The sequence below is a fragment of the Saprolegnia parasitica genome (assembly GCF_000151545.1).
Source record: "Saprolegnia parasitica CBS 223.65 unplaced genomic scaffold supercont2.93, whole genome shotgun sequence".
Lineage (NCBI taxonomy): Eukaryota > Oomycota > Saprolegniomycetes > Saprolegniales > Saprolegniaceae > Saprolegnia > Saprolegnia parasitica.
Window position 1 is genome coordinate 103,136 of NW_012156487.1, and position 10,677 is coordinate 113,812.

The 10,677-nt window shown below is 60.4% G+C and overlaps 7 protein-coding genes across 7 annotated transcripts; 3 read left to right on the plus strand and 4 right to left on the minus strand.

Moving 5' to 3' along the window:
* Positions 1 to 675: 675 nt before the first annotated feature.
* On the plus strand, positions 676 to 3,387 carry SPRG_13178 (hypothetical protein). Its single transcript, XM_012352174.1, has 4 exons — positions 676 to 2,325; positions 2,381 to 2,646; positions 2,694 to 2,939; positions 2,986 to 3,387. Exons 1-4 carry the CDS (start codon positions 741 to 743, stop codon positions 3,358 to 3,360), a joined length of 2,472 nt encoding a protein of 823 aa, XP_012207564.1. The 5' UTR covers positions 676 to 740; the 3' UTR covers positions 3,361 to 3,387.
* On the minus strand, positions 3,310 to 3,948 carry SPRG_13179 (hypothetical protein). Its single transcript, XM_012352175.1, has 2 exons — positions 3,879 to 3,948; positions 3,310 to 3,821 (listed from the first exon to the last, which is right to left on the minus strand). The coding sequence occupies exons 1-2, from the start codon at positions 3,917 to 3,919 to the stop codon at positions 3,398 to 3,400; spliced, it is 465 nt and encodes a 154-aa protein (XP_012207565.1). The 5' UTR covers positions 3,920 to 3,948; the 3' UTR covers positions 3,310 to 3,397.
* A 565-nt stretch (positions 3,949 to 4,513) lies between these two features.
* Positions 4,514 to 4,999, plus strand: SPRG_13180 (hypothetical protein; the record flags this gene model as incomplete). The annotated part of the gene is made up of 2 exons (XM_012352176.1): positions 4,514 to 4,878; positions 4,909 to 4,999. 2 exons carry the CDS (start codon positions 4,514 to 4,516, stop codon positions 4,997 to 4,999), a joined length of 456 nt encoding a protein of 151 aa, XP_012207566.1.
* A 696-nt stretch (positions 5,000 to 5,695) lies between these two features.
* SPRG_13181 (40S ribosomal protein S7) lies at positions 5,696 to 6,544 on the minus strand. The gene is made up of 2 exons (XM_012352177.1): positions 6,116 to 6,544; positions 5,696 to 6,020 (listed from the first exon to the last, which is right to left on the minus strand). Exons 1-2 carry the CDS (start codon positions 6,500 to 6,502, stop codon positions 5,829 to 5,831), a joined length of 579 nt encoding a protein of 192 aa, XP_012207567.1. The 5' UTR covers positions 6,503 to 6,544; the 3' UTR covers positions 5,696 to 5,828.
* A 582-nt stretch (positions 6,545 to 7,126) lies between these two features.
* On the plus strand, positions 7,127 to 7,474 carry SPRG_13182 (hypothetical protein; the record flags this gene model as incomplete). Its single annotated transcript, XM_012352178.1, has 1 exon — positions 7,127 to 7,474. The coding sequence occupies one exon, from the start codon at positions 7,127 to 7,129 to the stop codon at positions 7,472 to 7,474; it is 348 nt and encodes a 115-aa protein (XP_012207568.1).
* Positions 7,475 to 7,531: 57 nt separating this feature from the next.
* Positions 7,532 to 7,848, minus strand: SPRG_13183 (hypothetical protein; the record flags this gene model as incomplete). Its single annotated transcript, XM_012352179.1, has 2 exons — positions 7,532 to 7,656; positions 7,713 to 7,848. The coding sequence occupies 2 exons, from the start codon at positions 7,846 to 7,848 to the stop codon at positions 7,532 to 7,534; spliced, it is 261 nt and encodes an 86-aa protein (XP_012207569.1).
* A 90-nt stretch (positions 7,849 to 7,938) lies between these two features.
* Positions 7,939 to 10,669, minus strand: SPRG_13184 (hypothetical protein; the record flags this gene model as incomplete). Its single annotated transcript, XM_012352180.1, has 5 exons — positions 7,939 to 8,157; positions 8,209 to 8,609; positions 8,657 to 8,958; positions 9,247 to 10,019; positions 10,085 to 10,669. 5 exons carry the CDS (start codon positions 10,667 to 10,669, stop codon positions 7,939 to 7,941), a joined length of 2,280 nt encoding a protein of 759 aa, XP_012207570.1.
* Between the last annotated feature and the right edge of the window lie 8 nt (positions 10,670 to 10,677).

Genomic DNA, 10,677 nt, shown 5'->3' on the forward strand with positions numbered 1-10,677 from the left:
GGTGACATACAAGTCCGTGTCGCAGCGCCCGTTGGCCATACTGGTGTACTACTGCTACCTTAGTAGACATGTCGTGCCAATCCTAGTCGTCTGCGCGCCAGCAAATGTGTGGACGCCCCTCCTTGAGGTGCGAATGATGTTATCTAGCAGTCCCTTCGTGTCCGAGTCCTCACGCGTCTGGCTCCAAGGCGGCAGTCCGAGCCATGGCACTTCCAACTGAACTCGATGTGAGCTCAGTGATGTGTGCTGAACGTGTTCGTGAACCAAGCCCAGTCACCCCTATATTGCTTTCCATCGAGCACGAAGTGGTGAAGGCGGTGTTGGCGTCTGGACGAGGCGACTACGTATATTCTACACGGCCGTCCGCAATAAAGTTAGTACTAGCTGTGAAGTGAGGCAATATGTCACTGAGTCCACCACGGAACGGAGGCCCAAAGCGAGTCGAATTCCCTACCAAGTTGGTACAAGAAGGTCGGGCGCGCTTCTTGTGGCATGGCATCGGCCACAAATGCGCTCAGGAATGTCAAAGCACCAAGAGAGCCTAGCCCTTCTGTTGATAGCCCTTTACATGAGCAGCTACTACACCGCCTCGGACAACAATAATGCGTCGGCAAGGAGGTCGCTTTTGATGGGCACAAAAAACAAGATCTTGCGGATCACATTATCCGGATCGCGTCCGGAAAAAAAGTCACTTGGCAAGCACTACCATCATCATCCTCCAAGCCGGACACGACACGACGATGGAGGCACGCGCTCGACTGCAAGGAATCTTCACGACGGGGGGCGGCGACGCGAGCAACGACGCGCTGCGCTACAGCGCGCCCAAGGAGCCGACCAAGGCGGGCGCTGCCCCGGCGGCAGCGGCGGCGCCTTCGTCGGGCAGCGAGGCGCCGACCATCATCTTTAGCGCCGCCGTCCAGCTCCACAAGTATGACCTCATCAAGAAGGAGTATGCGGCGAGCTACCCGAACGTGGGCTGCGTCATCCTCGGCAGCAACGCCACGTACTCGGTGCTCTTTTACAAGACGCAGAAGGAGCAGATCTCACTCTCGCCCGTCACGACGACCTTCCGCGCGACGCTCCAAGCCAACGGGTACGTCAACCTGTACGACGCGGTCGGCGACAACTACTCGGCGCGGTTCGCCTCCGAGACTGATGCGCAGTCGTTCATTCGGACGCTCTTCCTCACGAAGATCCACGTCGGCATCTGGGGCCAAGGCCAGTTTGGCGCGATCGCAGCCGACGCGCTCACCAAGGAAGAGCTCTCGGCGATCGATGGCCGCGTGATTGCCGACGGCGACACGGTCGGCGTCGCCTTTAGCGTCTGGCGCATCGTCGGCAACGCTGGCTGCTCGCCACTCGACGTCGTGACCAAGTACCCGCCCTTTGAGAAGGCGGCGTCTACCAACGACATGCGCAAGTTCCGCATTGGCGACAAGGCCGAGCGCATCGCCGCGCTTGAGGAAGGCACCACCGGTATGAAGAAGGGCGGGTCACGCATCTTGCTGGCCCCGCCTGCGAAGACCAACGGGAAGGACTGGTACATTTTGCAGATCGAGGTGCTCAAGATCAAGTCCGAGCGGGGCGACGAAGCGCCGCCGCGCCGTCGGGCAACCACGCCTTCGACGCCTGCGCCTGCAGCCGACCCGACCCCAACACCAACAAGTGCGCCACCAGCGCGGGACCTGGTGCCGTACGCCGATGACGCGTCAGCGGCGCTAGAGACACAGCGCCAAGCCCTCAAGGACATGGAGGCCAAGATTGCAGAGCTCAAGAAAGAGGCGGCGCAGAGCGCAAGCGGTATGCCATCGAATGGGTCTCCGTATGCGATGCCGCCAAGCATGTATGCATCGCCGTACATGCCGCCGCCACCCGCTGGGTACCCGTGGGCCATGGCGCCGCCCGTCGCAACGGGCGGGAAACCCCTCGACCTCATGCTTATGGAGCTGCACACCAAGGTCGATCATTTGATTCGGATTGCGCCGAATGCAAACACGTCGTCGTCGAGTCTTCTCGGCCTCAACGATGCGACGAGCACCCTTCGCGGTGTCGAGCGGCTCGTGGGCGAGAATGACCGGCTCTTGAGCCAGCTCAACCTCCAGAACCAGCAGTTCCAGAGCTACGAGTCCAAGTACGACGAGGCGCAGCGGGCCGTCGCCAAGCTCAGTGCGGAGAAGGTGCAATGGAAGGACCAGCTCGCGTTGCAGCAAGCAGAGGCCGCCAACTTGGCCGCAGCGCGGGACGCGGCGCTCACGCAAGCCAGCCGGTTGCACCAGGAAGTGCAGCAGTTGCGCTACGCGTTCTATCAAAAGCAGCAGTCGACATGTACGTGGTCTAATGCGCCGAGATGCCAGGATGCGAATATGGAAATGGACTGTAGCCGACTCGGAGATGCGCGAACAAGAGCTTACCTTTGAGAAGGACGCGCGCATGCGCGCCGAGACGGCGCTCAAGCACGAGACAATGGCACGCTCGATGCTCGAGCAAGAAGTCGGGCTCCTCAAGAAGCAGACGGCCAACTTGACGTCGCTCCACGAGTCGGAAATCCACTCGCTAAAGCTCAGCCTCGACCGCGCCGTCGCGCAGGCCGCCGAGACCCACAAGCAAGAGATCGACGCGCTCTATGCGTCCTTTGAGGCTGACAAGGTGGCACGATGACCTACCTTGTTAGCATTCTCATAGTACGAATGCAGGCCACGTGGTCGGCCCCGCCAGGGAACGACGACCTCCAAGCCGCGTACGACGAGCTGCGCAGCAACCATGACGCGCTGCAGGCCGACGTGGCCCGGCTCAAGACTGCCAACAGCGCGCACGCAGCCGAAGTCGCCAACCTCGAGGCTGAGAAGAGCCTTCGCATGCAGCGCATCGCTGAACTCGAGGAGCTCCAGACCTTTACGGCCTCGGCGCGCGAGCAGGAAGTGCGCGCACTCACAGACCAGGTACGAGGTCATGGCGCGTGTCCGGTAGCTGCAACACGGGGTGTAGGTGCAAGCGCTCGAGGCGCAGCTGCGCGACTTGCCGGGTGGGCCCCTCCCGGAAGGTGCATGCGCGACGTGCGCTTCAACGGACGCACGATTGGCGGCGGCGGCGGCCAAGGAAGACGCGGCCGCGACAGCCCTGGAGGAAGCCGAGGCGGTGCGCCGGGAAGCCCAAGAGCTGCTGACGTCGTCGGGTCCACCGTCGTCGTCGCAGAACGTCGGCGAGCTCTTCAAGGAGGTCGTGAACGACATCTTCTTCCGGTTCCAGGACGTCTTTGAAGACGAGGTCTCGCTGGACGGCAACCAAGTGCTAAAAGACATCAAGAAGATCCTCAAGCAGAGCACGAAGGAAGTGCTCGCCAAGATGGAGACGTCGGAATAGATACTAACTACAGTCATGTATTGGCCTATATGTCATCTTACGCCGCCGCGTTGAAGGCACGCGTCGCGTCGAGCGGCTCCTGCTTGAGCTGCAGGAAAATCTGCTTCATGCGCGTCACGTCGACGTCTTCCGAGTCCATGTGCTTCTTCTCCTCGGGCTTGTCACCACGGGCGCGGGCCTCGGCGGCCGCGCGCTTCGCATGCTTGGCCTTGATCGACTCAAGCTCGACCAACGTCACGACGCGCTCCCACGGGTTCGGGCTCACCATGTCGGCCTCGAGCTTCTCGACCGCGGCCTGCTCCTGCGTGCGGTTGGCGAGGATCTTGGCCTCGCGGAGGCGCTCGCGCTCGGCCTTGAACTGCTCCATGACCTCGAAGGCCTTGGCGCGGTTCTCTTCCGCGACCTTGGCATGCTCGAGCGCGGTCTCCTGGATCTTGCGCTCATACTCGGCCTGGAACTCGCTACATCACCATGGAGCCATGAGCCATCCCTCTTCCTCGCCCATGGCGGCGACGTACGCGTAGGCGGCGTGGGTCGGGGCAACGTCGAACACGTCCATGCTGTCTTGCTGTGTACTTTCGAGGGGAATCGAGCTTTGCCGGTTCTCCCGCAAGTGACGATTTCGTCCGGATAGTGCGATCTCGATCTCAGTATGGAAATCCGGACGCCGGATATCTCCGCCCACTCCATACAAACTACCATATATTGCTTAAGTGCGCCGATCCTTTGTGCGTATCTTCTCTTTAACCTCAGTGCTCGCGCAAGTGCGATGTAGTAGCACCAACGCCTGCCACGTGCCAAGGCCCATCGCCCCACGCGTCGTCCTCGTACGCTACAGCGTCCGCTAGCTTGTCGCCCATAGCAACAAGTACCCCTTCTATGAGCTACATCTTCGTGAAGTGCATGCACAGGAGCGACAGGGGTGTTGACTTGGAGCGGTCGATGCTAATGCTGCCGAAAGCTGCTGCTGGAAGCGTATCCCTGTTAAGTGCGACGTTGAAGTGACCAGCGGTCCTAAAATTAGCGCGCCCTGGGCGTTGAAGTGCATTTTGGTTCACGACGGCAAAGACATGTAAGCGACGCTGTACTGGGACCAGGAGGCAAGGCAAATGCTTTTCGTAGACCCCGCAAGTCCGAGATGAAGCGCCGTGAAATGGGCTTTGATACAAACACGCACAACCAGAAACTACCCGAGTACAACGCGCTTGCGGACCACAACCTTCGCCACTTTTTTGAAAACCAAAAGCTGCAGAGTCATTTGCACGAAGTGGGCCTCATTGACAAGACGGGGCGCGTCATCGACCCGGACAAGCACAAGGCGAAGCTCTCGATCATTCAGCAAGAGTTCAAGCTCGCGGAAAAAGCAGAGCTCGCCAAGCAGCGCGAGGAAGACGAAATCCGGCGTCGTGTCCAGCTCCGTCGCCACGCCGCCTTGAACGAAGCACGAAAAGAAGAAAAAATCATGAAGCTCAAAGAAGACCGCAAGCTCACGCGCCAGATCGTCCAGGCCGCCAAAGAGTATGCAGTGCCCCATGGCTCCAGCAGCAGCAGCGGCTCCGGCCCGCGCTCGGCCCTCTCCAAGTCGACCTCGTCACCGCTCTCGTCCAAAGCCTCCAACAACGACTCGTTCCGCTCGTAAGCTCGCTACATATACGACGACATTGCATGGAGTGTTTTCCCTGCCAGTTTGTTGCTGGAAACAGAGGGTCAGTTGCTTGCTCCAATCCGGTCGGTGCGGATTCCGGATATCACATCTGTATCCGGAGAAGCGGGCGAACCTGGTGGCGGAGAGATCCCATCTTGCAACCATGTTCCACATGCGCCGTGGAATCGCGCGATCGGCGCGCTTCATGCGACGACACCCGAACGCTTCCAGCACGCTCAAGGCAGACTTCACCAAGCTCGCAGGGCCCGGTCGCCGCATGGCCGCCATGGTCCCGCGTGCCACCTGCGTCCCGCTTCTCGACATCATGGACGCGCTCCGGCGAGATGGCGTCGACCAGATTTCGCTCATGTACCACTCGCTTGTCGACGACGAAGGGCGATAGCGGTCAACGACTCTAAGCTAAGCGAATGCGTCCTCTTGCATGGACATCCAACTTTTGAGCACTCCACGCCCGGTGGTTTGACAGGGGTGGCCCAGCCATGCCACCCGGAGCAAAAACCAACAGCGTCATCAGGGGCGGCATAGTATGTACTGCGTCTACGACCAACGGGGCACGGGTTCATTTCGCCGCCACAACAAGCAGGACAGCTTGAGACCGAGGGCTGAGGCGGACACGGTAGCGATGGTAGCCTTTGCCATCGAAGGCATTCCCATAGAAGCCAAGCAAGCGCAGCGTAGTATAACAAGAGTTATATTGGTTGTGTTTGCTCAAACTAAGTAAGAATCATCCGGTGGGCCCCGTCGCTCGACTGCTACGAGAGCATCCCGAGCGGCGTGGCGCCACCGTACGACGCCTATTAACTTACTCCTGCTGGACGGGGAACTCAAAGACGACTTCCTTGTTGGTCAACTTCTTGTAGACCGTGGCGAACGTGTCGAGCTTGGTCTCAACGTTGACCTGGTCCTTGGGGTCGAGGAAGACCTTGAGGAGCTTCGTGCCGTCGAGCTTGCAGCGCGTGCGCTTGCCGACAATCTCCGTGGGGTAGACGAGGTCCTATAGAGAGAGAGTGGCACCATCAGTATTGGGCATGGGAAGGCGAACCCCCAGAGGCCACCATCGAATTGACAAGAGCGGCGAGTTGTACGTACGTCAAGGATGGCGTCCTGGACCGACGTGAGCGTGCGCGAGCGGGCGCGGGGAGCCGACGTGTGGGCGCTGCGCGAGTGGCCCTTGCCGAGGATCGTGCGCTGGGCAATGATGACGACGTGGCGGCCCGAGAACTTCTTCTCGAGTTCGCGGACGAGGCGCGCCTGGATCTTGTTGAAGCTCTTGAGGAGGCGGAACGGCACGAAGATGACGATGGCCTTGCGGCCGCCGACAACATCGACCTGCTTGGCGGCCGTGATGTAGAGGTCCTTCAAGTCGGCCTTGATGTCGGCCGACGAGTTCTCGAGGGCGGCGAGTTCGTGGGCGACCTGCTTCTCGAAGTCATCGGCGACCTGGCCGGCGGGCTTGACAATCTTAGCAGACGACATGCTTCTTACTTGGTGTTTACTAGAGCAATAATGACCCAAGCGATTTGCTGCCCAAGCCACTTGACTGGCTGCGCGTTCCCCGCCACCGATTGGACGCGACAGGCAATTCGCACTAAGTACGTCCTCCTAAGTCCGTAGGATACGGATAGCATGCTTGTATCCGGACAACATCACTGGGGTTTGCCCCATTTGTCCCAATTCGGTCGGTCCAGAGGCGCTCGAGTGTCGCTCGAGTGTGGATCGTGTGGCTGTCTTTACGACGAGCGCAGTGCAATGGAAACATATTATACATGCATACTAGTAGGTGTCGAAGCTAGAAGCGCCAAAGCCAGATAGAGTACTGCTGGCGGCGGCGAGACGCGGTCCTGCGATGTTGGTCGAGACGCCCTCGGCACGGTACGGTCCTATCGGGACAAGCAGCTGCCTGCAACGACTAGTAGCCTACTAGTTGAGGAATGCCACTGACTAGGATCATCATCGATGCGTTCGCGCTGTCCAACGTGCTGTGGGCAGGAGGCTTCCAGGACGCGCGACTTATTGAGTTGGGTTTTTGGGACAAAGGTCGAGTCGACCAAGGACATGGAAAAATGCACGTGGGTTGACATCAACTTCGCGCGAGACGAAATGCAACCGGTACTGAAGGAGACGCTGCTGTTCCTGCTCGCAGGCGTGCTCGAGATCGGTGGCGGCTACGGCGTATGGGTCTACGCCAAGCAGAGCGAGAGGGCGTCCGCCATGTACATCGCGTACGCCGTCCTCGGGTCGATCGCGCTCGTCGCGTACGGCTGGGCCCAGACGCTGCAGTCGATCGACTTTGGGCGCCTCTACGCTGTCTACGGCGGGTATTTTATTTTACTAAGTCTTCTCTGGGGCTGGGCCGTCGCTGGCGTCAAACCCGACGTCGGCGACTGGGTCGGCGCGTCCATCGCCTTTGCCGGCGTCCTCATCATGCTCTACTGGCCTCGGTCCTAAATCGATAACGAACTCGACACAAGCTCCTTTTATTCGCGTGGAGTCGATCCGTGGCAGCTACGGATAGTACGTTTGGCGAAGCAGCGGGTAGCTACGCGCGGGAACGAGGACGAGCGTCGGGAGTGGCGTCGCCGTTGTTTCGGGTGTCAGGATGCCGTACAAGACAGCCGTCACGAGCAGCACTATTAGACGGGGTATGAGCGAGGGAATCATCCGAGTGTCCTTCGAGTAGTCGTACCGATGAAGAGCGCAATCAGGCATGGGAGGATCTTCTGGAGGCGCACATAGCACTGGTACGAGCGATCCGTGTGCACTTTGGCGGTCGCGACCTGGAGCGGCGGCAGCCCCGCTTCTTGGTGGAGGCAGGCGGTCATTTCAATTATGCTCGTTAAAACAACCTACGCGCGCGCGTCGTTTTCTGCTGCCCCTTCTCTTCGCGTCCGCTTTCTCCGAGTCGAGTTCCATCACGACGTCGACGTCGACGACGGTGGCACGCGCGCACTGGGCCGTACGTACGGCAGCCCTTTTCGGCCATAGCACGACAGGAATCGAAAGCTCTCGCGGATATGGTGGGCCTTGCGGACGTTCATATGAATGGCGTCGCAGCAGTCGTCGCACTCGTACTCGTCGCACGCGACGCAGAGCACGGTGGCGAGAATGCCTTTCCCGCACGCCTCGCACGCCTACGACATGTACGTTGAGATGGTCGTCGACTCGATATCCTCTAAAAGCACCGTCGGGCGCGGTGCCATGTACGTAGCTTTGTTGATGCGGATGCGCTGCGGCAACACGGCGGCGATGCGCTCGTCTTTGGCGGCCTTGGCCTCCGCGGCCGCCGTCGCGGCCGCCACCTCGTCCGGCGTCAAGACGTGCGGGTCCAGTGGGTGCTCCCACCGCGTCTCGCGCGTCACTTGGTTCCAGTAGTAGGTGGTGTACGGCGGCGTCTCGAGCACGAGCTGGACCCAGTTGCCCCTTTGCGCAGGCGCCTCGTCGGCCGAGCCGTCGCCCGCGCGCGCAAAGATGGTGGCCAGCATCGCCTTGTAGTCGACGTCGTTGGGAAAGAGCGAGCACGCGCGCTTGACGAGCTGCGTCGTGCCAGCCGCAAAGAAGCGCTGGGCGAAGAGCCACGTGCGCGCTTTTCGGCCAGCGGATGCCAATCGGCGTGGTACTCGAGCAGCGTACTCATGCAATGCACGAGGACGAGGACAGTGCACCACACGGCATTGCTCTCGACGTGCCCAAGCTCAAAGCTCGGCAACGGCAGCGACAGAAAACCGGCCAGCGGCGGCGACGGCTCCCAAAAGCCGTCGCGTCGCAGCGCGCCGTGGAGGTACTCGATGCACTTTTCTGCATCCCGCGCCGCGAGCACCGCGCCCGACACGTTCTCCGAGACCATCGCCGCGACTCTCGGGGCGTCTGCATGCTGGCCCTTCTTCGCCTTTGTCTTCTTGTGCAAGCCGCGGACCGGTGGCATCGGCGGTTGTCTCGGCGTTTCGGAGCAGGAGCCCCAACCCTAGTAGCTCACAACCCTAGACCTCGTCATCGCTGCAGTCACGGCTGCGACGTCATCATTGACATCATTGACAGCACGCATGGAAGTGTCAAGTTGATACACTCCCTTGTCCGTTGATTGAACATCAAAATGGTTGGAACAATAATAAGATAGATTTAAAACAACACACAAACGACAATTTTGTGTCTTTTGCGCGCTGTGCGAATCGCGCTCTCGTCCATCCTCATCGTCACCACCATCTTTCTCAAGGTGTTTAGACCGTCTTGGGGAGGGGCGGGCGCGCTCAATGACATCCAAGCGGTCCTGGCCGACGCCGATCCACTTGATGTGCGTGCCAAGGAGCTCCTCGACACGAAGCACGTACTTCTGCGCGTTCAACGGCAGCTCCTCAAACGTGCGGCACTTGGAGATGTCCTCGGACCAGCCGGGAAGCGTCTCGTACTGCACCGTCGACTCTTCGAGCGGCTGGAGGTTCGAGGGCATGCCCGCGAGCTTCTTGCCGTTGTGCCAGTAGGCGACACCGATCTTGACTTCCTTGAGACCCGTGAGCACGTCGAGCTTCGTGAGGTTGATCTCGGTGAAGCCGTTGACGAGGTTCGAGTACTTCATCTGGGGAATGTCGAGCCAGCCGCAGCGGCGCGGGCGACCGGTCGTCGTGCCAAACTCGGCGCCGACCGTGCCGAGGTGCGCGCCAACATCGTCGTGGAGCTCGGTCGGGAACGGACCCTCGCCGACGCGCGTGCAGTAGGCCTTGACGATACCGATGATACCGTTGATACGGTTGGGCGAGATACCACCGCCCGTGCAGATCGAGCCGATCGACGGGTTGGACGACGTCACATACGGGTACGTGCCAAAGTCGATGTCGAGCATGGTCGCGTTGGCGCCTTCGACAAGGATCTTCTTGCCCGAGACATAGGCCTTGTTGAGGTACTCGACCGAGTCGATCGTAATCGGGAGGATCTGCTCCTTGAGGACGCGATAGCGCTCAATCTCGGCTTCCACATCCAAGTCGAGGTCCGGGTAGTTCTCCTTGTAAAAGGTAACTGCGCGCGCATCTTGTCGGCAAAGTCGTCAAAGTAGCGGAGGTCGCCGACGCGGACGCCGTTGCGGAGCATCTTGCTAGAGTACGCCGGACCGATGCCCTTCTTGGTCGTGCCAATCTTGTTGCGGCCACGGCGGTTCTCCATGAGGCCGTCGATTTCCTGGTGCAAGTCGAGCACCATGTGCGCGCGGTCCGAGATGAGGACGCGACCGTCGCAGTCGACGCCAGCCTCCTTGAGCATCTCGAGCTCCTTGAGGAGCGCCGGGAGGTGCACGACAACGCCGTTGCCAATGACGCAGACCGCCTTGTCGTTCAAGACACCGCTCGGCACCAAGTGGAACTTGTACTTCTTGCCGTTGCAGACAATCGTGTGGCCAGCGTTGGCACCGCCGGCGACACGCGCAATCACGTCGTACTCTTGCGAGAGCATGTCGACGAGCTTACCCTTGCCTTCATCGCCCCACTGCGCACCGAGGACGACATCGACGCCCGGGCCATCGCGCTTGGGGTTGGCGACCGCGCTCTCGATGCGGTTGAGCTTCGAGAGCACTTCGCGGAGCATGCCACGCGTCGTGTCACGGAGCGGGACTTCGTTCGCCATGAGGGGCGTCGGGCCCATGTTCATGGCGGCGAACATGACGCCGG

Excerpts from the sequence above, each read along its gene's own strand:
- SPRG_13179 (XM_012352175.1), bottom strand. The coding sequence starts at position 3,919 with ATGGACGTGTTCGACGTTGCCCCGACCCACGCCGCCTACGC. Across the intron at positions 3,822-3,878 it reads CCGACCCACGCCGCCTACGC|CGAGTTCCAGGCCGAGTATG; the intron begins GTACGTCGCCGC and ends ATGGTGATGTAG.
- SPRG_13178 (XM_012352174.1), top strand. The coding sequence starts at position 741 with ATGGAGGCACGCGCTCGACTGCAAGGAATCTTCACGACGGGGGGCGGC. Across the intron at positions 2,326-2,380 it reads TCAAAAGCAGCAGTCGACAT|CCGACTCGGAGATGCGCGAA; the intron begins GTACGTGGTCTA and ends AATGGACTGTAG. Across the intron at positions 2,940-2,985 it reads TGCGCGCACTCACAGACCAG|GTGCAAGCGCTCGAGGCGCA; the intron begins GTACGAGGTCAT and ends CACGGGGTGTAG.
- SPRG_13181 (XM_012352177.1), bottom strand. The coding sequence starts at position 6,502 with ATGTCGTCTGCTAAGATTGTCAAGCCCGCCGGCCAGGTCGCCGATGAC. Across the intron at positions 6,021-6,115 it reads TCCAGGACGCCATCCTTGAC|GACCTCGTCTACCCCACGGA; the intron begins GTACGTACAACT and ends CTCTCTCTATAG.